General features: G+C 52.2%; 1 protein-coding gene across 1 annotated transcript in view; it reads right to left on the bottom strand.

Moving 5' to 3' along the window:
* Positions 1 to 26208, bottom strand: part of SUPT6H (SPT6 homolog, histone chaperone and transcription elongation factor) — a 210720-nt gene that overhangs the window by 109254 nt on the left and 75258 nt on the right. The window contains exons 13-16 of the mRNA XM_075335257.1: positions 4688 to 4789; positions 2908 to 3037; positions 2565 to 2715; positions 2245 to 2399 (exon numbers count right to left, since the gene is read on the bottom strand). Coding sequence (XP_075191372.1) covers positions 2245 to 2399; positions 2565 to 2715; positions 2908 to 3037; positions 4688 to 4789 — 538 coding nt within the window. The remainder of the gene's footprint in view (positions 1 to 2244; positions 2400 to 2564; positions 2716 to 2907; positions 3038 to 4687; positions 4790 to 26208) is intronic.

The following is a 26208-nucleotide window of genomic DNA, read 5'->3' on the forward strand; positions in this document are numbered from 1 at the left end:
CAGTCACCTTAGCTCTTTCCACGGCGGCACAGTGGCTCAGTGGTTAGCAGTGCAGTCTTGCAGCGCTGAGGTCCTGGCTTCGAATCCCACCAAGGACACCATCTGCAAAAGGAGTTTGTATGTTCTTCCCGTGTTTGCATGGGTTTCCTCCGGGCACTCCGGTTTACTCCCACACTCCAAAGACATACAGATAGGGAATTTAGATTGTGAGCTCCGATGGGGACAGTGTTCCTGATGTATGTAAAGCGCTGCGGAATATGTTAGCACTATATAAAAATAAAAGATTTTTATTTTTTTTATTCTACTGGAAAGCACCATTTTCTTTCCCCACTACAGAGGAATAGATGTGTCCTGGCCTTGCAAAAAAAAAAAAAATTCTCTCCTTCCGAGAATGCCCTCAGTCCTGTCCATCTGACGACGTGGCAGCACCTCCAGTCAGCCATCTCCAGCAACGGCTAGGCTCTGCTGTTCACTCCAGGAACACTACTCCCCTTTGTAGCTTCTGCATCTTCCTAGAACCGCTATTTCTATCTCTTTCCTCTCTCCTCTTTTCTATAGTGTCTAACCCCAGACCGGATCATGCATCCAAACCGAGCTTCCTAGTAAAGAATTATGACTTTTCTTCTGGGTGTGGCACACGCGGTACCTCCCCATCAGCTCTCCTTGGATCCCTGGGATTTCAACCTGGGAGCTAGATGCTTTACACTCTTTTTCCTTTGAATTGATCCAAGACACCTCCAAGCTTCTGCTCTCCTGAAGGTTACCTTTCCTGTAGTGATAACTTCCATAAGGCTAGCCTCATAACTGGTGTCTCACTCTGGTCATTCTGACTTCTTTGTCCTTCACGTAGAGAAGGTGGTTTTGCGTCCTGTCCCCTCATTTCTGCCTAAAGCGGTCACTTCATTCAAATCTAATGAGGGGATTGTTCTACCTTCCTTCTGTCCTTCTGTCACTGATCCCACTGTGCGATCCTTACACAAACTGAACCTGGTCAGAGCTGTGTGACACTACTGGTCGGTGACAGCCTCTTCTAGACTCGTTTGTCATCCCGAAGGGTTGTTGTATAGGCCTCCCCACCTCTGAGCCTACCAACACTCGCTGGATTCACTCTGCCATAATGGAAGTGAATCAAGGTTACAGCTCACACCCCAGAGCAGTGGGGGCTTCCTGGCCCATACGCCATCAGGGTTCTGTTTTACAGCTCTGCAAGATTGTAACCTATTACTCTATTTAAACTTTCTCAAAAGTTTTACAGGGTTCACAGCTTCACATCCGCATCAGCCTGGGTAGAAAAGTGCTGCAAGCGGCAGTTACTCGGGCCTCAGCCTGAGGGCAGTGCTTACTGTTCTTTCACCATCTTTCCACATTCTTCTATTCCCCCCACCCAAGGGGATTGCTTTTGGATGTACCATGGTTTTCTATACTCCCCCATAAAACACCAGACAAAAATAACAGCACCAATCCCTTCTTTTCTGCCTCTTTGGGATACTGATTTCTGTTTATTTGTTGCTTCTCCTATTGCTTTCTCACTAGTAGTTTGGTGTCAGTAGGTGGGTGTAACATGCTGAGAAGCCAATTTTTCTACTTCGTGTTAGCAGGAGGATATACCCATGGTTTTCTGTGTCCCCCAATGAAAACTATCAGAAAGGTCTGATGCCGAGTGCCCAAAATCCTTTTAGAATTTATATGAGCTCAATATGGCTTCCTGGACACACCATTACAGGGAGATTGCTACTAAAGCTACGTTGTTTAAAGGGAATCTGATTGAATTTTTTTCTCTTTAATCTGAGAGGGGCATGATGTTGGGGCAGAGACCGCAATTCCTGGTGTCACTTGCTCAGCAGCTTGCAGTAGTTTTAAAACAATCAATGTGTTTGCAGATTATCACCGCAGGACTAGGTGTCTTGTACAAGACAGTCCAAATCACAAGTCTAACCCCACCCCTAGGACTGATTGACAGCTTGCCAACAAGCACAGTGTAGACAGGAAGCTGACAATCAGTGGTTTGGGCGGGATTATACACAACTCCGTATTCAAATCAGCAGAGAAAACGGATTTAATAAAATCTGCACCTAGCAATCCACTAAGTGATACATTGCTGGAATCCAGATCTCCGCTCCTAAATCTAGCTGTTCTGAGCTTCCATAGCAAAAATATGCTGACAAATTCCCTATTAAAAAAAAATTACTTTATGAATTGGTCTAAATTATAAACATTTTCACAGTATCAGTTACTAGAACTTACCCTTCAACATCCTTCATATCAATAGAGATCTCAGAAGTAATCAGACCTTCCTCTTCTGCAATGCACATCTTAAGATATTGCTCGTCCCTAATTTCTTTCACAGGCTTGTTCTTCAGGTATTTGAATGCATATGCAAAATGGGCCTCGTCAACTTCCTGAATGTGCATAAAAATATTATCAGAATTCCCCAGGTTATGTACCATTATTGTACTGATTGTTTAATCAAGATAACCACTAATGTAACAATTTACTATAAATCAGACAACTATAAACTAAAGCCTTTTAGGCAAATCATAAATGTTAAAAAAATTAAAATTTACCTTCCGGCCCTTCTTGGTAGGAACAATGTTTATCTTCCCCCTTTCCTGGAAGGTCTGCCTAAGAACCTGCCTGACCAATGGCTCTCTAGCAATCTGCAGAGCGACCATGTACCGGGCTCCTTCCAGCACTGCCTCGGGTGTGGTGAACTGGCTGCAAGATGAAGAAAACGAGTATAAAAAAACCCAAAAGCACTAAAGTATTTATCTAATTAAATGGTCTTTGTGACAGGTGCACATCTTCTCAAAGGGATTATTCCAGCTTTAGGGGAAAACAGCATGCTCGATCACAGTAGTAAGCACAGAATATTAAGAGGAAAACTGAAGTTGTGCGCCACACATTTACCTGCAGACATAATCTTTAGCAAGTTCTAGAGGTTCAGCAGGAAACTGCTCGGTCTCGTGACGCTGGTAACTGTCTCGTAAATTCTCACCAAACTGCTCTGGTGTCAACCCAAACTTCTTTGCCAAACCATCTATAAAAGGCAAAAAGACATATAATACTATATGCTATAGCTAAGGAAATAGACTGAACATCATTTATGTAAAAGAGGTGGTCCACTTACTACAGCATAGAGGCCACATCGATTTAAAGCTCATAAACAAGGCTTTTCTCAAATACCTTGTGTAGCACATTCTGCCTCCTAGCAGCATTATTGTGGTCCACTCATCCCCATCACGTTACCCCTGGGCTCCGTGACCTCGGAGAGCCGGTGAGGTCAGGTCAACTTCTAGTTGACCTGACATCACTGAGGCGGCCCCAGTCTTCCTCAGCGACTGGGCCTGTGGGCGAAGTCTCACCCCTCGTCACAGTCCAGTATCGCTTCTGCTTCCGGCGCTCGGCGGTGAAGATCGTGCGAGATGCTGGGCTGTGATGTGTGGTGAAACCGACTACAGCCCAGTCACTCAGGGAGACTGGGGCCGCCTCGTTGAGGTCATGCCAACTGGAAGCTGATGTTACATCACCGAATCTCAAAGGTCACGGAGCCCGGGGGTCATGAGATGGGGATGAGCGGATCACAATAGCTTCGCTCAGAAGCGCAATTGACTACACAAAGGTATTTGACAAAAGCCTTCTTTATGACCTTTACATTGATGTGGCCACAATGCTGTGTAGTGACCCCCCCTTTAAGCAATGAGGTACATTGTATTAAAGCTGATCCATATTGAGATTTCACTATATAAAACTGCATACGATATTCAAATAGATTTCAAACTTGATGAGGCTGGTGAACTTACCTTGAAAATTGATGTCAGCATTGTACAGGGTGGGCCATTTATATGGATACACCTAAATAAAATGGGAATGGTTGGTGATATCAACTGTCTGTGGCTTATTAGTATATGGTAGGGGGCAAACTTTTTAAGATGGATGGTGACCTATTGTTTTTCTTGTGAAATTCTCAATAAGTTTGATGTGTTACATGACCCTCTTCCCATTGTAAAAAATAAAGTTGGATCCAAAATGGCCAACTTCAAAATGGCAGCCATGGTCACCACCCATCTTGAAACGTTTCCCCCCTCTCATATACTAATTAGCCACAAACAGGAAGTGGATATCACCAACCATTCCCATTTTATTTAGGTGTAGCCATATAAATGGCCCACCCTGCAGTATAAAGTTGAAAATAAAATGAACATTTTAGCAGTGCAGCTAGAGATGAAGATGCTCATTTTACCAGCAGGTGAGGAAACTCTCAAACCACCATGCTAACTACTGAGCCACTATTACATGGGTGTCCAAAGTAAGAACACCAGCCTCATCAGGTATAGAGTGATGAATTTAATTATGTATTTGTTTTAAATGGTGAAATCTGGCAACAGATCCACTTTTAGGCCGGTTTCACACATCTGGCATGTTGCCGGATACGGCACACTCCAGTACAGTGCAATACAGTACAATGGCATTGCGGCAACCGCCGGTCACATGCTGTTATGTGATTGGAGCATGTGACCAGAGCTTGGCGCGATGCCATTGTACAGTATTGCACTGTACTGGAGTGTGCCGGATCCAGCAATGCGGCGAAATCCCGGATGTGTGAAGCCACCCTTAGTTTTCTGGTTTTATTGCTGACCTGCAGCAGTCGCCTGATGTATTATTCACGAACTTTTGTGAACCCACTTACCCAGACCAGCACTCTGGCAGATAGAATACATATCTCTCCGAGAAGCCTGCTTCAGTTCTGGACCTTTTGGATCTTCATCTTCTTGTTCTGCGGCTTCTGCTCCTAGAATGTAATGGAAAAATAAAGTGTAATTGCTCACAATCCCCCTCACACAATATATTACATGAATATATGCACACACAAAAAAAGGGAATTTTGTTTACTTACCGTAAATTCCTTTTCTTCTAGCTCCTATTGGGAGACCCAGACAATTGGGTGTATAGCTTCTGCCTCCGGAGGCCACACAAAGTATTACACTTTAAAAAGTGTAACCCCTCCCCTCTGCCTATACACCCTCCCGTGGATCACGGGCTCCTCAGTTTTGGTGCAAAAGCAGGAAGGAGAAAACTTATAAATTAGTCTAGGGTAAATTCAATCCGAAGGATGTTCGGAGAACTGAAAACCATGAACAAAAAGAACAATTCAACATGAACAACATGTGTACACAAAAGAACAACCAGCCCGAAGGGAACAGGGGCGGGTGCTGGGTCTCCCAATAGGAGCTAGAAGAAAAGGAATTTACGGTAAGTAAACAAAATTCCCTTTTTCTTTGTCGCTCCATTGGGAGACCCAGACAATTGGGACGTCCAAAAGCAGTCCCTGGGTGGGTAAAAGAATACCTCAATAAAAAGCTTAAACGGCCCCCTCTTACAGGTGGGCAACCGCCGCCTGAAGGACTCGCCTACCTAGACTGGCGTCTGCCGAAGCATAGGTATGCACCTGATAGTGTTTCGTGAAAGTGTGCAGACTAGACCAGGTAGCTGCCTGACACCTGCTGAGCCGTAGCCCGGTGCCGCAATGCCCAGGACGCACCCACGGCTCTGGTAGAATGGGCTTTCAGCCCTGAAGGAAGCGGAAGCCCAGAAGAACGGTAGGCTTCAAGAATCGGTTCCTTGATCCACCGAGCCAAGGTTGACTTGGAAGCCTGCAAACCCTTACGCTGGCCAGCGACAAGGACAAAGAGCGCATCTGAACGACGCAGGGGCGCCGTGCGAGACACGTAGTGTCGGAGTGCTCTCACTAGATCTAAGGAGTGCAAATCCTTTTCACATTGGTGAATTGGATTAGGGCAAAATGAAGGCAAGGAGATATCCTGATTGAGATGAAAAGGAGATACCACCTTAGGGAGAAATTCCGGGACAGGACGCAGAACCACCTTATCCTGGTGAAAGACCAGGAAGGGGGCTTTGCATGACAGCGCTGCAAGCTCCGACACTCTACGGAGCGATGTAACTGCCACTAGAAATGCCACCTTCTGCGAAAGACGTGATAAAGAGACATCCCGCAGCGGCTCGAAAGGTGGTTTCTGAAGAGCAGTTAGTACCCTATTAAGATCCCAGGGTTCCAGCGGACGCTTGTAAGGTGGGACTATGTGGCAAACTCCTTGCAGGAACGTGCGGACCTGCGGAAGCCTAGCTAGGCGCTTTTGAAAAAATAAGGAGAGCGCCGATACTTGTCCCTTGAGAGAGCCGAGTGACAAACCCTTGTCCATTCCGGATTGAAGGAATGAAAGAAAAGTGGGTAAGGCAAATGGCCATGGAAGAAAACCGTTATCAGAGCACCAGGATAAGAAGATTTGCCAAGACCTGTAATAGATCTTGGCGGACGTCTGTTTCCTGGCCTGTCTCATGGTGGCAATGACATCCTGAGATAACCCTGAAGACGCTAGGAGCCAGGACTCAATGGCCACACAGTCAGGTTGAGGGCCACAGAATTCAGATGGAAAAACGGCCCTTGTGACAGCAAGTCTGGGCGCTCTGGAAGCGCCCACGGTTGACCCACCGTGAGATGCCACAGATCCGGGTACCACGACCGCCTCGGCCAATCTGGAGCGACGAGAATGGCGCGACGGCAGTCGGACCTGATCTTGCGTAACACTCTGGGCAGCATCGCCAGAGGAGGAAACACATAAGGCAGTCGAAACTGTGACCAATCCTGAACTAATGCGTCCGCCGCCAGAGCTCTGTGATCTTGAGACCGAGCCATGAATGCCGGGACTTTGTTGTTGTGCCGTGACGCCATGAGATCGACTTCCGGCGTTCCCCAGCGGCGACAGATCTCTCGAAACACGTCTGGGTGAAGAGACCATTCCCCCGCGTCCATGCCCTGACGACTGAGAAAATCTGCTTCCCAGTTTTCTACACCCGGGATGTGAACTGCGGAGATGGTGGAGGCTGTGGCTTCCACCCACTGCAGAATCCGCCTGACTTCCTGGAAGGCATGACGACTGCGCGTGCCGCCCTGGTGGTTGATGTATGCGACGGCAGTGGCGTTGTCCGACTGGATACGGATCTGTCTGCCCTCCAGCCACCGATGGAAAGCCAATAGGGCTAGATACACTGCCCTTATCTCCAGAACATTGATCTGAAGGGAAGACTCTACCGGAGTCCAGGTTCCCTGAGCCCTGTGGTGGAGAAAAACCGCTCCCCACCCTGACAGGCTCGCGTCCGTGGTGACCACAGCCCAGGTTGGGGGTAGGAAGGATTTTCCTTGCGATAGAGAATTGGGAAGGAGCCACCACTGAAGAAACGTCTTGGTTGCAAGTGAAAGAGACGTTCCTGTCGAGGGAAGTCGACCTCCTGTCCCATTTGCGGAGAATGTCCCATTGGAGTGGCCGCAGATGGAATTGCGCGAACGGCACTGCCTCCATAGCTGCCACCATCTTCCCCAGGAAGTGCATGAGGCGCCTCAAGGGGTGTGACTGACCCCGAAGAAGAGATTGCACCCATGCCTGCAGAGAAAGCTGTTTGTCCCGCGGTAGCTTGACTACCGCTGACTGTGTATGAAACTCCATCCCGAGGTAAGTCAGTGATTGGGTCGGTGTCAACTTGGATTTTGGGAAGTTGATGATCCACCCGAACTGCTGGAGAGTCGCCAGAGCGACGGTAAGGCTGTGTTGACACGCCACCCGAGATGGTGCCCTGACTAGGAGATCGTCTAAGTAGGGAATCACCGAGTGGCCCTGAGAGTGTAGGACCGCCACAACGGATGCCATGACTTTGGTGAACACCCGTGGGGCTGTCGCCAGGCCGAAAGGCAATGCCACGAACTGAAGGTGTTCGTCCCCGATGGCGAAACGCAAGAAGCGTTGATGTTCGGGTGCGATCGGCACATGGAGATAAGCATCCTTGATGTCGATCGATGCTAGGAAGTCTCCTTGTGACATCGAGGCGATGACCGAGCGGAGAGATTCCATCCGAAACCTTCTGGTGCTCACATGTCTGTTGAGTAGTTTGAGGTCCAGAACGGGACGGAATGATCCGTCCTTCTTTGGCACCACAAACAAGTTGGAGTAAAAGCCGCGACCACGTTCCTGAGAGGTAACGGGGATCACAACTCCTTCTGTCTTCAGAGCGTCCACTGCCTGAAAAAGTGCGTCGGCCCGAGCGGGGGGGCGGAGAGGTTCTGAAGAAACGAGTCGGAGGACGAGAGCTGAACTCTATCCTGTAACCGTGAGACAGAATGTCTCTCACCCATCGGTCTTGAACATGTGGCCACCAGGTGTCGCAAAAGCGGGAGAGCCTGCCACCGACCGAGGATGCGGCCCGGGGATGCCGAGAGTCATGAGGAGGCCGCCTTGGAGGCAGTGCCTCCTGCGGCCTTTTGGGGGCGTGACTTGGACCGCCACGCATAGGAGTTCCTCTGACCTTTCTCCGGCCTGCTGGACGAAGATGATTGGGGCTTGGCGGAGGGACGAAAGGACCGAAACCTTGATTGTATTTTTCGTTGCTGAGGTCTCTTAGGTTTGGACTGGGGTAAGGAGGAGTCCTTTCCCTTGGATTCCTTAATAATCTCATCCAATCGTTCGCCAAACAATCGGTCGCCAGAAAACGGCAAACCGGTTAAGAACCTCTTGGAGGCCGAGTCTGCCTTCCATTCGCGCAGCCACATGGCCCTGCGGACTGCCACAGAATTAGCGGATGCCACCGCTGTACGGCTAGCAGAGTCTAGGACTGCGTTCATGGCGTAGGAAGAAAAAGCTGACGCTTGAGAAGTCAAAGACGCAACCTGCGGAGCAGAATTACGTGTGACAGCATTAATCTCAGCCAGACAAGCTGAGATAGCTTGGAATGCCCACACGGCTGCAAAGGCCGGGGCAAAAGACGCGCCCGTGGCTTCATAGATGGATTTCACCAGGAGCTCTATCTGCCTGTCAGTGGCATCTTTTAGTGATGAGCCATCTGCAACCGATACCACAGATCTAGCCGCCAGCCTAGAGACTGGAGGATCCACCTTGGGACATTGAGCCCAACCCTTAACTACGTCATAGGAGAAGGGGTAACGTGTGTCAGTAAGGCGCTTAGTAAAGCGCTTGTCCGGGACCGCTCTGGGCTTCTGGACAGCGTCTCTGAAGTTAGAGTGATCGAAAAACGCACTACGTGTACGTTTGGGGAACCTAAACTGGTGTTTCTCCTGCTGAGACGCCGACTCCTCTACAGTAGGAGGCGGGGGAGAGAGATCCAACACCTGGTTGATGGACGAGATAAGATCATTCACTAAGGCGTCCCCTTCAGGTGTATCAAGGTTAAGGGCGACGTCAGGGTCAGAGCCCTGAGCTGCGACGTCCGCCTCGTCCTCCAGAGAGTCCTCAAGCTGGGAACCCGAGCAGCGTGAAGAAGTCTGGGAAGATTCCCAGCGAGCCCGCTTAGCCTGTCTAGGACTGTGGTCCGGGCAGGAGTCCTCCACATGAGACCTAGGGCCCAACCTGGGAGCGCGCTGCGGCGCGGACCGAGAGGGGCCTGGAGGCGACGATCCTACAGGGGCCGGGGCCTGTGTAAGGACCGGTCTGGACTGCAAAGCTTCTAGCAGCTTGGCAGACCATTTGTCCATAGACTGAGCCATGGATTGTGAAAGTGACTCAGAGTTTCTCAGCAAAAGAGGCGAACTCTGTCCCTGCCGCCTGGACAGGGGGAGCAGGGGGGGTCTACATGAGCCGAGGGGCCCACTAGTGACCGAGGCTCCGGCTGAGCAAGCGAAACAGGGGTCGAGCATTGCTCACAGTGAGGGTAGGTGGAACCCGCAGGTAACATAGCCCCACAAGAGGTACAGGCCGCAAAAGAAGGGAATTTTGTTTACTTACCGTAAATTCCTTTTCTTCTAGCTCCTATTGGGAGACCCAGACAATTGGGTGTATAGCTTCTGCCTCCGGAGGCCACACAAAGTATTACACTTTAAAAAGTGTAACCCCTCCCCTCTGCTATACACCCTCCCGTGCATCACGGGCTCCTCAGTTTGGTGCAAAAGCAGGAAGGAGGAAACTTATAAATTGGTCTAAGGTAAATTCAATCCGAAGGATGTTCGGAGAACTGAAACCATGAACCAAAAGAACAATTGAACATGAACAACATGTGTACACAAAAGAACAACAGCCCGAAGGGAACAGGGGCGGGTGCTGGGTCTCCCAATAGGAGCTAGAAGAAAAGGAATTTACGGTAAGTAAACAAAATTCCCTTCTTCTTTGTCGCTCCATTGGGAGACCCAGACAATTGGGATGTCCAAAAGCAATCCCTGGGTGGGTAAAAGAATACCTCGATAAAAAGAGCCGAAAAACGGCCCCCTCTTACAGGTGGGCAACTGCCGCCTGAAGGAGTCGCCTACCTAGGCTGGCATCTGCCGAATCATCGGCATGCACCTGATAGTGTTTCGTGAGAGTGTGCAGACTCGACCAGGTAGCCACCTGACACACCTGCCGAGCCGTAGCCTGGTGTCGCAATGCCCAGGACACCGACGGCTCTGGTAGAATGGGCCTTCAGCCCTGCAGGAATCGGAAGCCCAAAAGAACGGTAGGCTTCAAAAATCGGTTCCTTGATTCAACGAGCCAAGGTTGACTTGAAAACCTGAAATCCCTTACTCTGGTCCGCGATAAGGACAAGAGCGCATCAGACCGGCGCAGGGGCGCCGTGCGAGAAATGTAGAGCCGGAGTGCTCTCACCAGATCTAATAAATGCAAATCCTTTTCACATTGGTGAACTGGATGCGGACCCAAAGAGGGTAAGACGAAACGGGGATACCTTAGGGAGAAAGTCCGGGACCGGACGTAGAAGCACCCTATCCTGGTGAAACACCAGGAAGGGGGCTTGCATGACAGCGCTGCCAGCTGAGATACTCTTCTGAGTGATGTGACTGCCACTAGGAAGGCCACCCTTTGCAAGGCAAATGGCCAGGGAGTAAAACCCTGATCAGAGCACCAGGATAAGAAGATCCTCCAAGTCCTGTGATAGATCTTGGCGGACGTTGGTTTCCTGGCCTGTCTCATGGTGGCAATGACATCTGGGGATATCCCTGATGATGCTAGGAGCCACCACACAGTGAGGATTAGAGCCGTAGAATTCAGAAGGAAATATGGCCCTTAAGGCAGCAAGTCTGGTCGGTCTGGGAGAGTCCACGGTTGACCCACCGTGAGGTGCCACAGATCCGGGTACCACGATCACCTCGGCCAGTCTGGAGCAACGAGGATGGCGCGGCGACAGTCTGACCTGATCTTGCGTAACACTCTGGGCAGTAGTGCCAGAGGAGGAAATACATAAGGCAGTCGAAACTGGGACTAGTCGTGAACTAGCGCGTCTGCCGCCAGAGCTCTGTGATCCTTGGACCGAGCCATGAATGCCGGGACTTTGTTGTAGTGCTGAGACGCCATTAGATCGACGTCCGGCGTTCCCCAACGGCAACAGATCTCTAGAAACACGTGCGGGTGACGACCATTCCCCTGCGTCCTTGCCCTGGCGACTGAGAAAAATCTGTTTCCCAGTTTTCTACGCCCGGGATGTGAACTGCCGAGATGTTGGAGGCTGTGGCTTCCGCCCACAGCCGAATCCGCCGAACTGCTCGGAAAGCTTGATGACTGCGTGTGCCGCCCTGGTGGTTGATGTACGCAACTGCCTTGGCGTTGTCCGACTGAATTCGGATCTGCCTGCCGTCCAGCTACCGCTGGAACACCCTTAGGGCTAGATCCACTGCCCTTATCTCCAGAACATTGAACCGAGGGGAGGACTCTGTCGGAGTCCAGGTTCCCTGAGCCGAGTGGTGGAGGAAGACCGTTCCCCACCCTGACAGACTCGCGTCTGTCGTGACCCCAGCCCCGGCTGGGGGCCGGAAGGATTTTTCCTTCGCCCAGGAAGTGGAAAGAAGACACCACTGAAGAGAGGTTTTGCTGCAAGGGAAAGAGAGACGTTCTTGTCTAGGGACGTCGACCTCCTGTCCCATTTGCGTTGTCCGATAGAATCGGACGCAGACGAAACTGCGCAAGGGAACTGCGTCCCTTGCTGCCACCATCTTCCTGGGACAGTGCATGAGGCGCCTCAAGGGGTGACTGGGCCCGAAGGAGAGATTGCACCCCTGTCTATAGTGAACGCTGACTATGCAGCGGAAGCTTCACTATCGCTGAGAGAGTATAATACTCCCTCCCGAGATAAGTCAGTGATTGGGTCGGTGTCAGTTTTGACCTTGGAATTTTGATGATCCACCCGAACCCCTGGAGAGTCTCCAGAGCAATGGTCAGGTTGTGTTGACATGCCACCCAGGAGGGTGTCTTGACTAGAGGATCGTCTAGGTAAGTGATCACCGAGTGGCCCTGTAGGACCGCCACCACTGCTGCCATGACCTTGGTGAAGACCCGTGGGGCTGTCGCCAGGCCGAATGGCAGTGCCACGAACTAAAAGTGTTCGTCCCTGATGACGAAACGCAGAAGGCGTTGAAGCTCGGGTGCGATCGGCACATGGAGATAAGCATCCTTGATGTCAATTGATGCTAGGAAGTGTTCTTGTGACATCGAGGCTTCAGAGTGTTCACCGCCTGAAAAAGTGCATCGGCTCACTCGGGGGGCGGAGATGTTCTGAAGAAACGAGTCTGAGGACGAGAGCAGAGCTGTATCCTGTAACCGTGAGACAGAATGTCTCTCACCCATCGGTCTTGGACTGGGGCAAGGACGAGACTGTCTAGTAACTTCATCCAATTGCTCGCCAAACAAACGGTCGCCAGAAAATGGCAAACCGGTTAAGAACTTCTCGGAAGCAGAGCCTGCCTTCCCGTCACGTAGCCACATGGCCCTGCAGACTGCCACTGAATTGGTTGATGCTACCGCTGTACGGCTCGCAGAGTCCAGGAACGGCGTTCATGGCGTAGAACGAAAAAACCTACGCCTGAGAAGTGAAGGACACAACCTGCGTGGCAGATGTATGTGCAACCGAAATAATCTCAGCCAGTGAAGCTGAGATAGCTTGGAGTGCCCTCACGGCTGCGAAGGCTGGAGCAAAAGATGCGACTATGGCTTCATAGATGGATTTCATCATAAGCGTTATTTGCCTGTCAGTGGCATTCGTGAGAGATGGACATCTGCCCCTAATACTACGGATCTAGCCGCCAGCCTAGAGACTGGAGGATTCACCCTGTGACACTGAGCACAACCCTTAAGCCCGTCAGGGGGAAAAAGGGTAACGCGTGTCAATAAGGCGCTTAGTAAGCGCTTGTCCGTCAAGTTCTGTGCTACTGGACGGCCCCTCTGGAGTTAGAGTGATTGAAAACACGCACTCCTGATGAATTCGGGGAAGGTTCCCAGCGGGCCCGCTTAGCCTATCATAGGCTGCGGTCCGTGACGGAGTTCTGGGATCTGGGTGTTACCCCAGGATGTTGTACCGACCCAGAGGGACCCGGGAGCGATGAACTCACCGCTCCCTGGCCCTGTGTTATCGGTCTGGACTGCAAGGCTTCCAGTATCTTAGCAGACCCTCTGTCCAGAGACTGAGTCCTGGAATGTGAAAGCTATTCAGAGATTTGCTGATTCCACCATGCAAACTCTGTCGCTGTCATCTGTGCAGTGCCTGTAATATAGCCGCACAAGAGGTACCGGTTGTAAAATAAGCCAGTGCCTTGGCACCCTTACTCTTTAAGAGCAGACAACAGCATGTCGTCCGCAGAGTAATCTGTGAGGGTATACAGCCAAAAGCAAATAATGCTGCCGAACAGTGAGATCATATACCATATAAATAAACATATATATATATATATATATATATATATATATATATATATATATATATATATATATATATATATATATATATATATATATATATATATATATATATATATATATATATATATATATATATATATATATACACACACTGCGGCACCAAGGGGGGGACAGCACCTGAAAAACTGGTGCCCCCCAGTGCTCAGTGAGTGGGAAGGAGGATACCAACGTATGCTTCAGCCCTCCCTGCCGACGTCCAGTCGGCCGTCCCGTCGTTACCCCTGACTGGCAGGCCCGAGAACGGGAGTATATGGCACTAGGCCGTAAGAGCCGGGGACTAAATTTAAAAACGCGGCCGGCAAACATGGCGCGGTCGGCGCGGTAGTCCCAGTCTCACAAACCAGTCAGCAACCGCTGCGGCGTTTGTAACACAGATGCTGCATGCACCGTCCCTCAGGGGACACAGAGTACCTTATGATGCAGGGCTCTGTCCCTGTAGTCACAAAAGTGCGGGAATCTGGTGGCCTATAGTGAACAGTGAGGGGGGGGCGGAGGACAGCGAGGTGCGCTCCAGCCCTCACTGTCGGCATCATACCGACCGTCCCGCCTTTCTCCCTGACTGGCAGGCTCAGGAGCGGGAGTTTAACACACTAGGCCGCAAAAGCCGGGGACTAAAGTAAAAACCGCGGCCGGCAAACAGGCACGGTCAGCGCGGTAGTCCCAGACAAAAAATCCACACCGCAGTCGCAGCTGCGTCTGAGGCCAAGGTGCTTCATGCACCGTCCCAACGGGGACACAGAGTACCTGTAGATGCAGGGCCATGTCCCTGACGATACTCCGTCTCCTGTCCGGCAGATTCCCCCAGGGGCTGCGGATGTGGCTTGTGGCCACCAGATTCCCTGCCCCGGGTCTCCCTCAGCTGCAGCCAGAAGTTGCTGAAAACATGGCTGACGGCGTTCTCTGAGGAGGAGGGAGGCGTGGGCGTAGTCACAAAAAGTGCGGGAATCTGGTGCCCCAGCGTGAGAAGTGAGGGGGGGCGGAGGACAGCTCAGTGTACTCCAGCCCTCACTGTCGGCGTCATACCGACCGTCCCGCCCTTTTCCCTGACTGGCAGGCCTGGGGGCGGGAGAATCCCATACTAGGCCGCAAAAGCCGGGGACTAAAGTTAAAACCGCGGCCGGCCGGCAGTGCACGGTCGGCGCGGTAGTCCCGGACCCATACCCACGCCGCAGTCGCTGCAGCGTCTGGGCCCTAGGTGCTTTATGCGCCGTCCCAACGGGGACACAGAGTACCTGTGGATGCAGGGCCATGTCCCTGACGATACTCCGTCTCCTGTCCGGCAGATTCCCCCAGGGGCTGCGGAGGGAGACCGGTCCCAGTGTCTGGAGACCGATTAGGATCCCACTTCTCCCAGAGCCCCTAAGGGATGGGGAAGGAAAGAAGGGAATTTTGTTTACTTACCGTAAATTCCTTTTCTTCTAGCTTCAATTGGGAGACCCAGACAATTGGGTGTATAGCTATGCCTCCGGAGGCCACACAAAGTATTACACTAAAAGTATAAAGCCCCTCCCCTTCAGCCTATACACCCCCCGTGCTGCCACGGGCTCCTCAGTTTTGGTGCAAAAGCAAGAAGGAGGAAAAAATTATAAACTGGTTTAAAGTAAATTCAATCCGAAGGAATATCGGAGAACTGAAACCATTCAACGTGAACAACATGTGTACACAAAAACAGGGGCGGGTGCTGGGTCTCCCAATAGGAGCTAGAAGAAAAGGAATTTACGGTAAGTAAACAAAATTCCCTTCTTCTTTGGCGCTCCATTGGGAGACCCAGACAATTGGGACGTCCAAAAGCAGTCCCTGGGTGGGTAAATAATACCTCATAATAGAGCCGTAACTGCTCCGTCCTACAGGTGGGCAACCGCCGCCTGAAGGACTTGCCTACCTAGGCTGGCATCTGCCGAAGCATAGGTATGCACCTGATAGTGTTTCGTGAAAGTGTGCAGGCTCGACCAGGTAGCTGCCTGACACACCTGCTGAGCCGTAGCCTGGTGTCGCAAGGCCCAGGACGCTCCCACGGCCCTGGTAGAATGGGCCTTCAGCCCTGAGGGAACCGGAAGCCCCGAGGAACGATAAGCTTCGAGAATTGGTTCCTTGATCCACCGAGCCAGGGTTGATTTGGAAGCTTGTGTCCCTTTACGCTGGCCAGCGACAAGGACAAAGAGTGCATCCGAGCGGCGCAGGGCCGCCGTACGAGAAATGTAGAGTCTGAGTGCTCTCACCAGATCTAACAAGTGCAAATCCTTTTCACACTGGTGAACTGGATGAGGGCAAAAAGAAGGTAAGGAGATATCCTGATTGAGATGAAAGGGGGATACCACCTTAGGGAGGAATTCCGGAACCGGACGCAGAACCACCTTGTCCTGGTGAAACACCAGGAAAGGAGCTTTGCATGACAACGCTGCTAGCTCAGACACTCTCCGAAGTGAAGTGACTGCTACTAGAAAAACCACTTTCTGCGAAAGGCGTGCGAGCGAAATATCCCTCATTGGCTCGAACGGTGGTTTCTGAAGAACCATCAGCACCCTGTTCAGATCCCAGGGTTCTAACGGACGCTTGTAAGGAGGGACGATGTGACAAACCCCTTGCAGGAACGTGCGTACCTGTGGGAGTCTGGCCAGGCGCTTCTGAAAAAACACAGAAAGCGCAGAGACTTGTCCCTTAAGGGAGCCTAGCGACAAACCCTTTTCCAATTCGGATTGAAGAAAGGACAGAAAAGTGGGCAAGGCAAATGGCCAGGGAGAGAAACCCTGAGCAGAGGACCACGACAGGAATATTTTCCACGTCCTGTGGTAGATCTTGGCGGACGTTGGTTTCCTAGCCTGTCTCATGGTGGCAATGACCTCTTGAGATAATCCTGAAGACGCTAAGATCCAGGACTCAATGGCCACACAGTCAGGTTGAGGGCCGCAGAATTCAGATGGAAAAACGGCCCTTGAGACAGCAAGTCTGGTCGGTCTGGCAGTGCCCACGGTTGGCCGACCGTGAGATGCCACAGATCCGGGTACCACGACCTCCTCGGCCAGTCTGGAGCGACGAGGATGGCGCGGCGGCAGTCGGCCCTGATCTTGCTTAACACTCTGGGCAACAGTGCCAGAGGAGGAAACACATAAGGAAGCTGAAACTGCGACCAATCCTGAACTAAGGCGTCTGCCGCCAGAGCTCTGTGATCTTGAGATCGAGCCATGAATGTTGGGACCTTGTTGTTGTGCCGTGACGCCATTAGGTCGACGTCCGGCATCCCCCAGCGGCAACAGATCTCCGGGTGAAGGGACCATTCCCCTGCGTCCATGCCCTGGCGACTGAGAAAGTCTGCTTCCCAGTTTTCTACGCCCGGGATGTGAACTGCGGAGATGGTGGAGGCCGTGGCTTCCACCCACATCAAAATCCGCCGGACTTCTTGGAAGGCTTGCCGACTGCGTGTTCCACCTTGGTGGTTGATGTAAGCCACCGCTGTGGAGTTGTCCGACTGAATTCGGATCTGCTTGCCTTCCAGCCACTGCTGGAACGCTTTTAGGGCAAGATACACTGCCCTGATCTCCAGAACATTGATCTGAAGTGAGGACTCTTGCTGAGTCCACGTACCCTGAGCCCTGTGGTGGAGAAAGACTGCTCCCCACCCTGACAGACTCGCGTCCGTCGTGACCACCTCCCAGGATGGGGGTAGGAAGGATTTCCCCTTCGATAATGAGGTGGGAAGAAGCCACCACCGAAGGGAAGCTTTGGTTGCCTGAGAGAGGGAGACGTTCCTGTCTAGGGACGTCGGCATCCTGTCCCATTTGCGTAGGATGTCCCATTGAAGAGGACGCAGGTGAAACTGCGCGAAAGGAACTGCCTCCATTGCTGCCACCATCTTCCCCAGGAAGTGCATGAGGCGCCTCAAGGGGTGTGACCGACCTTGAAGGAGAGATTGCACCCCTGTCTGTAGTGAACGCTGTTTGTCCAGCGGAAGCTTCACTATCGCTGGAAGAGTATGAAACTCCATGCCAAGATATGTGAGCGATTGGACCGGTGTCAGATTTGACTTTGGAAAATTGATGATCCACCCGAAACCCTGGAGAGTCTCCAGAGTAACGTTGAGGCTGTGTTGGCATGCCTCTTGAGAGGGTGCCTTGACCAGCAGATCGTCTAAGTAAGGTATCACTGAGTGACCCTGAGAGTGGAGGACCGCAACTACTGTAGCCATGACCTTGGTGAAAACCCTTGGGGCTGTCGCCAGGCCGAACGGCAGTGCCGCGAACTGAAGGTGTTCGTCTCCTATGGCGAAGCGCAGGAAGCGCTGATGCTCTGGTGCAATCGGTACGTGGAGATAAGCATCTTTGATATCGATCGATGCTAGGAAATCTCCTTGGGACATTGAGGCGATGACGGAAAGGAGGGATTCCATCCGGAACCGCCTGGTCATTACGTGTTTGTTGAGCAGTTTTAGATCCAAAACAGGACGGAAAGACCCGTCCTTCTTTGGAACCACAAACAGGTTGGAGTAGAAACCGTGACCCTGTTGCTGAAGAGGAACCGGGACCACCATTCCTTCTGCCTTCAGAATGCCCACCGCCTGCAGAAGAGCCTCGGCTCGCTCGGGAGGCGGAGATGTTCTGAAGAATCGAGTCGGAGGACGAGAGCTGAACTCTATCCTGTAACCGTGAGACAAAATGTCTCTCACCCAACGGTCTTTTACTTGTGGCAGCCAGGTGTCGCAAAAGCGGGAGAGCCTGCCACCGACCGAGGATGCGGTGTGAGGAGGCCGTAAGTCATGAGGAAGCCGCCTTGGTAGCGGCCCCTCCGGCGGTCTTTTTAGGGCGTGATTTGGACCGCCATGCGTCGGAGTTCCTCTGATCCTTCTGAGGCCTTTTGGACGAGGAGAATTGGGACCTGCCCGCCCCCCGAAAGGACCGAAACCTCGACTGTCCCCTCCTCTGTTGGGGTGTTTTTGGTTTGGCCTGGGGTAAGGATGTTTCCTTTCCCTTGGATTGTTTGATGATTTCATCCAATCTCTCACCAAACAAGCGGTCGCCAGAAAATGGCAAACCAGTTAAGCACTTTTTGGAAGCCGAATCTGCCTTCCATTCCCGTAGCCACAAGGCCCTGCGTATTGCCACCTAATTGTCGGCTGCAACCGCCGTACGGCTCGCAGAGTCCAGGACAGCATTAATAGCGTAGGACGCAAATGCCGACGTTTGAGAGGTTATGGACGCCACCTGCGGCGCAGACGTACGTGTGAGTGCGTCAATTTGCGCCTGACCAGCTGAGATAGCTTGGAGTGCCCATACGGCTGCGAATGCTGGAGCAAAAGACGCGCCGATAGCTTCATAGATGGATTTCAACCAGAGCTCCATCTGTCTGTCAGTGGCATCCTTGAGTGAAGCTCCATCTTCCACTGCAATTATGGATCTAGCCGCCAGTCTGGAGATTGGAGGATCCACCTTGGGACACTGAGTCCAGCCCTTGACCACGTCAGGGGGGAAGGGGTAACGTGTATCCTTAAGGCGCTTGGAAAAACGCTTATCTGGAAGCTCGGTGTTTCTGGACTGCCTCTCTGAAGTCAGAGTGGTCCAGAAACATACTCGTTGTACGCTTAGGAAACCTGAAACGGAATTTCTCCTGCTGAGAAGCTGACTCCTCCACTGGAGTAGCTGAGGGAGAAATATCCAACATTTGATTGATGGACGCAATAAGATCATTCACTATGGCGTCCCCATCAGGAGTATCAAGGTTGAGAGCAGCTTCAGGATCAGAATCCTGATCAGCTAGCTCCGCTTCATCATTACAGAGAGTCCTCTCGCTGAGACCCTGAACAATGTGATGATGTCGAGGGGATTTCATAGCGAGCTCGCTTAGTCGGTCTGGGACTGCGGTCCGTGTCAGAGACCTCACCCTGGGATCTATGAGACACCCCGGGAGAACATTGTTGTTCCAACTGAGGGGGACCAGGGGGCAATGATTCCACAGTGCCCATGGCTTGAGATGCCGGCCTGGACTGCAAGGCTTCTAATATCTTAGCCATAGTCTCAGAAAGTCTTTCAGTAAAAACTGCAAACTCCGTCCCTGTCACCTGGACAGTGTTAACAGGTGGTTCTCCCTGGGCCACCCTTAGCAGAGGCTCCGGCTGAGTAAGTGCCACAGGGGCCGAGCATTGCACACAATGAGGGTCAGTGGAACCTGCCGGCAGTATAGCCGTACATGCTGCACAGGCAGCATAGTAAGTCTGTGCTTTGGCACCCTTGCTATTTGTGGACGACATGCTGTTGTCTCCTCTGAGCAATACAGGAGGGTATATAGCCAAAGAAGGGAATTTTGTTACTTACCGTAAATTCCTTTTCTTCTAGCTCTTATTGGGAGACCCAGACGATTGGGGTATAGCTACTGCCCTCCGGAGGCCACACAAAGCACTACACTAAAAAGTGCAAGGCCCCTCCCCTTCTGGCTATACCCCCCCGTGGTATCACGGGTACTCCAGTTTTAGTGCCAAAGCAAGAAGGAGGAAGCCAATAACTGGTTTAAACAAATTAACTCCGAGAAACATCGGAGAACCGAAAAAACCGTTCAACATGAACAACATGTGTACCCGCAAACAACAAAAAAATCCCGAAGGACAACAGGGCGGGTGCTGGGTCTCCCAATAAGAGCTAGAAGAAAAGGAATTTACGGTAAGTAACAAAATTCCCTTCTTCTTCAGCGCTCTATTGGGAGACCCAGACGATTGGGACGTCCAAAAGCTGTCCCTGGGTGGGTAAAGAAATACCTCATGTTAGAGCTGCAAAAAAACAGCCCTCCCCTACGGGGATGTCACTGCCGCCTGCAGGACTCTTCTACCTAAGCTGGCATCCGCCGAAGCATAGGTATGCACCTGATAATGCTTGGTGAAAGTGTGCAGACTCGACCAGGTAGCTGCCTGGCACACCTGTTGAGCCGAAGCCTGGTGTCGTAATGCCCAGGACGCACCCACGGCTCTGGTTGAGTGGGCTTTTAGCCCTGAAGGAACCGGAAGCCCCGCAGAGCGGTAGGCCTCTAGAATTGGTTCTTTGATCCATCGAGCCAGGGTGGCTTTAGAAGCCTGCAATCCCTTGCGCGGACCAGCGACAAGGACAAAAAGAGCATCGGAACGGCGCATGGGCGCCGTTCGGGAAATGTAGATTCTGAGTGCTCTCACCAGATCTAGCAAACGTAAGTCCTTTTCATACCGGTGAACCGGATGAGGGTAAAAGGAAGGCAAGGATATATCCTGATTAAGATGAAACGAGGATACGACCTTAGGGAGAAACTCCGGAATGGGGCGCAGCACTACCTTGTCCTGGTGGAACACCAGGAAAGGAGCCTTGGATGACAAAGCTGCCAGCTCAGACACTCGCCGAAGCGATGTGATCGCGACAAGAAACGCCACTTTCTGTGACAGGCGAGAAAAGGAAACGTCCTTTAGAGGCTCGAAGGGCGGCTTTTGCAGAGCAACAAGTACTCTGTTCAGATCCCATGGATCTAACGGCCGCTTGTACGGGGGCACAATATGACAGACCCCCTGTATGAACGTGCGCACCTTAGGAAGACGTGCTAGACGCTTCTGAAAAAACACCGACAGTGCCGAGACTTGCCCTTTAAGGGAGCTGAGCGACAAGCCCTTTTCCAACCCCGATTGCAGGAAGGAAAGAGAGGTGGGCAATGCAAATGGCCAAGGGGATACTCTCTGTGCAGAGCACCAAGATAAGAAAATCTTCCACGTTCTGTGGTAGATCTTAGCAGACGTTGACTTCCTAGCTTGTCTCATTGTGGCTACGACTCCTTGAGATAATCCTGCAGACGCTAGGATCCAGGACTCAATGGCCACACAGTCAGGTTCAGGGCCGCAGAATTCTGATGGAAAAACGGCCCTTGGGACAGTAAGTCTGGTCGGTCTGGCAGTGACCACGGTCGACCGACCGTGAGATGCCACAGATCCGGATACCACGATCTCCTCGGCCAGTCTGGGGCGACGAGTATGACGCGGCTGCGATCGGATCTGATCTTGCGTAACACTCTGGGCAAGAGTGCCAGAGGTGGAAAGACGTATGGGAGCCGGAACTGCGACCAATCTTGAACCAATGCGTCTGCCGCCAGAGCTCTTTGATCGCGCGACCTCGCCATGAATGCCGGGACCTTGTTGTTGTGCCGGGACGCCATTAGGTCGACGTCCGGCACTCCCCATCGGCGACAGATTTCCTGAAACACGTCCGGGTGAAGGGACCATTCCCCTGCGTCCATGCCCTGGCGACTGAGGAAGTCTGCTTCCCAGTTTTCTACGCCGGGGATGTGAACTGCGGATATGGTGGAGGCCGTGGCTTCCACCCACATCAGAATCCGCCGGACTTCCTGGAAGGCTTGCCGACTGCGTGTCCCCCCTTGGTGGTTGATGTATGCCACCGCTGTGGAGTTGTCCGACTGAATTCGGATCTGCCTTCCTTCCAGCCACTGCTGGAAGGCTAGTAGGGCAAGATACACTGCTCTGATTTCCAGAACATTGATCTGAAGGGTGGACTCCTGCGGAGTCCACGTCCCCTGAGCCCTGTGGTGGAGAAACACTGCTCCCCACCCTGACAGACTCGTATCTGTCGTGACCACTGCCCAGGATGGGGGCAGGAAGGATCTTCCCTGAGACAATGAGGTGGGAAGGAGCCACCATTGTAGAGAGTCCTTGGCCGTCTGGGAAAGAGAGACTTTCCTGTCCAGGGACGTTGACTTCCCGTCCCATTGGCGGAGAATGTCCCATTGAAGTGGACGCAGATGAAACTGCGCAAAGGGAACTGCTTCCATGGCTGCCACCATCTTCCCGAGGAAGTGCATGAGGCGCCGTAAGGGGTGCGACTGGCCCTGAAGGAGGGATTGCACCCCTGTCTGTAGTGACCGCTGCTTGTTCAGCGGAAGCTTCACTCTCGCTGCTCGAGTATGGAACTCCATGCCAAGATACGTTAGTGACTGTGTCGGAGACAGATTCGACTTTGGAAAGTTGATGATCCATCCGAACGTCTGTAGAGTCTGCAGTGTAGCATGTAGACTGAGTTGGCATGCCTCTAGAGAGGGTGCCTTGACAAGTAGATCGTCTAGGTAAGGGATCACCGAGTGTCCCTGAGAGTGCAAGACCGCTACCACTGCCGCCATGACCTTGGTGAAAACCCGTGGGGCTGTCGCCAGACCGAATGGCAGAGCTACGAACTGAAGATGTTCGTTTCCTATCACAAAACGTAGAAAACGTTGATGTTCTGTAGCAATTGGCACGTGGAGATAAGCATCCTTGATGTCTATTGAGGCAAGGAAGTCTCCTTGAGACATTGAGGCCACGACAGAGCGGAGGGTTTCCATCCGGAACCGCCTGGCGTGCACATGTTTGTTGAGCAGCTTTAGATCCAGAACAGGACGGAACGAGCCGTCCTTTTTTGGAACCACAAAGAGATTGGAGTAAAACCCTCTCCCTTGTTCCTGAGGCGGTACAGGAACCACTACTCCTTCCGCTCTTAGGGAGTCCACCGCCTGCAGCAGGGCATCTGCTCGGTCTGGATGTGGGGAGGTTCTGAAGAACCGAGCTGGAGGACGAGAACTGAACTCGATTCTGTACCCGCGAGACAAAATGTCTGTCACCCACCGGTCTTTGACCTGTGACATCCAAATAACGGAAAAGCGGGAGAGCCTGCCCCCGACCGGAGATGCGGAGGGGGGGAGCTGGAAGTCATGAGGTAGCCGCTTTGGAAGCGGTTCCTCCATTTGCTTTCTTGGGGCGCGCGTGAGCCCGCCAGGAATCTGAGCTTCTTTGCGTCCTCTGAGTCCCTTTGGACGAGGAGAATTGTGTCTTGCCCGAACCTCGAAAGGACTGAAACTTCTGCTGCCATCTTTTCTGCTGAGGTTTGCTTGATCTGGGCTGGGGCAAAGAAGAGTCTTTACCCTTGGACTGTTTAATGATGTCAGCCAATGGCTCGCCAAACAGTCTATCTCTAGATAAAGGCAGGCTGGTTAAACATTTTTTGGAACCAGCATCTGCTTTCCAGTCCTTTAACCACAAGGCTCTGCGCAAAACTACCGAATTGGCGGACGCCATTGAGGTGCGGCTGGTAGATTCTAGGACCGCATTGATAGCGTAAGACGCAAACGCGGACATCTGCGAGGTAAGGGACGCCACTTGCGGCACCGCTGGATGTAAGATAGCATCCACTTTTGCTAACCCTGCTGAAATAGCTTGGAGTGCCCATACGGCTGCGAATGCTGGAGCAAACGACGCGCCGATAGCTTCATAGACAGATTTTAACCAGAGGTCCATCTGTCTGTCATTGGCATCCTTAAGTGAAGCGCCATCCTCCACTGCAACTATGGATCTAGCTGCAAGTTTGGAAATCGGGGGGTCAACTTTTGGACACTGGGTCCAGCGCTTGACCACATCAGGGGGGAAAGGAAAACGTGTATCCTTAGAACGTTTAGAGAAACGCCTTTCTGGATGAGCGTCGTGTTTCTGGATTGACTCTCTGAAGTCAGAGTGATCCAAGAAAGCACTTAATTTACGCTTGGGATAGAGAAAACGAAACTTCTCCTGCTCTGCAGCTGCCTCCTCTGCTGAAGGAGCTGGGGGAGAAATATCTAACAGTCTATTGATGGCTGAGATAAGATCGTTTACCATGGCGTCCCCATCCGGGGTATCCAGATTGAGAGGGTTTCCAGGATAAGACTCCTGATCACTCTCATCAGACGCATCACAGGGCGACTGATTGCGCTGAGACCCTGAGCAGTGTGATGACGTTGAGGGTCTTTCCCAGCGAGCTCGCTTAGGGTGGCTGGGGCTATCATCTGAGTCATAATACTCAGCCTGTGAAGCCGGGGACCCCCTTGCAGTCTGGACTAATTCCAACTGAGGGGGATTAGAGGACAGAGACCTCGCCGTGTCCATAGACTGAGCCCCAGGCATGGATTGCAAAGTTTCAAGGATTTTTGCCATAGTCACAGACATATTATCAGCAAAAACTGCAAAGTCTGTCCCTGGCACCGGGGCAGGACTTACAGGCGTCTCAGCCTGGGTCACTATCTCTCCTGACTCCGGCTGGCGAAGCAGCACCGGATCTGAGCATTGCACACAATGGGGGTCCTTGGAGCCTGCTGGTAGAGCAGCCCCACATGCAGCACACGCAGTGTACACAGCCCTAGCCTTGGCAGCCTTGCGTTTTGTGGATGACATGTTGCTGCCTCCTCAGAGCGATCTGGGTATACAGCCAGGAAGCGACCTCACAGTGCAAGCAATAAGGAAATATATATATGTCCAGTGACACAGTACACTAATACACACTGAGGCACTAGAGGGGCCAGCTGAAAAGCCGCTTACCGCCCGCTTAAGAGCGGGTGTGTGATCTCCAAAGCCCCCTAGTCCAGGTCTCCCAGAGCCTTGCGTCCTTCCTCCAGCCAGACATGCATGTAATGGCTGCCGGCGTCCTGAGAGAGGAGGAGGGGCGGGCCCTGGGCGTTCCTGACTAAGAGCGGGAAGCCTGCTTCCCTCTGTGCCTAGTGAGAGGGCTGGAGCATGTAAATCAGGCTCCAGCCCTCCTCGCTGCGGTGAAACAGCGTCTCTCCCCTACCCTGATTGACAGGGTGGGGGCGGGAACGAATCGGAGCTGCCGGCGTCCTAGGCCGCAAAAGCCGGGGACTAGATTTATAAACGCCACCGCCGTAAAAGCGCGGTCGGCGTGTCCCCGGCGAACTAAAAGTCACAGCAGCGCCGCCGGTCCAGCGGGGGTCGGCGCTGCGTTCCCACAACACAGAAAAAAGTCCCCCAGTAAACTGTAGGAACACTAGCTCTAGCGTTACGGTCCCCGGCGCACTACAACACCCAGCCAGCCCGGAATGTGTCTGTGCCTGCCGGGGACACAGAGTACCTGTATGATGCAGGGCCTTGTCCCTGATGGTACTCCTGCTCGGCATCCACCAGGTGCTATGGGTCTGTGGATGGAGCCCGGCGTCAGAGCTTAGAGGCCGGCAGGATCCCACTTCCACAGAGCCCTACAAGGGGATGTGGAAGGAAAACAGCATGTGGGGCTCCAGCCCCTGTACCAGCAATAGGTACCTCAACCTTACAACACCATCCACGGGTGAGAAGGGAGCATGCTGGGGGCCCTATATGGGCCCTCTTTTCTTCCATCCGAAATAGTCAGCAGCTACTGCTGACTAAAATCTGTGGAGCTATGCATGGAATGTCTGACCTCCTTCGCACAAAGCTTGAAAACTGGAGTACCCGTGATACCACGGGGGGGTATAGCCAGAAGGGGAGGGGCCTTGCACTTTTTAGTGTAGTGCTTTGTGTGGCCTCCGGAGGGCAGTAGCTATACCCCAATCGTCTGGGTCTCCCAATAGAGCGCTGAAGAAAACAACCGTGCACCATACAGTGTAAAGTATAGCCTATAATCATATAATCTATAAGTACACTTCTGCACCAGTGGGGCCAGCACCTAGGTGCTGC

This window comes from Anomaloglossus baeobatrachus, chromosome 2, assembly GCF_048569485.1.
Source record: "Anomaloglossus baeobatrachus isolate aAnoBae1 chromosome 2, aAnoBae1.hap1, whole genome shotgun sequence".
NCBI lineage: Eukaryota > Metazoa > Chordata > Amphibia > Anura > Aromobatidae > Anomaloglossus > Anomaloglossus baeobatrachus.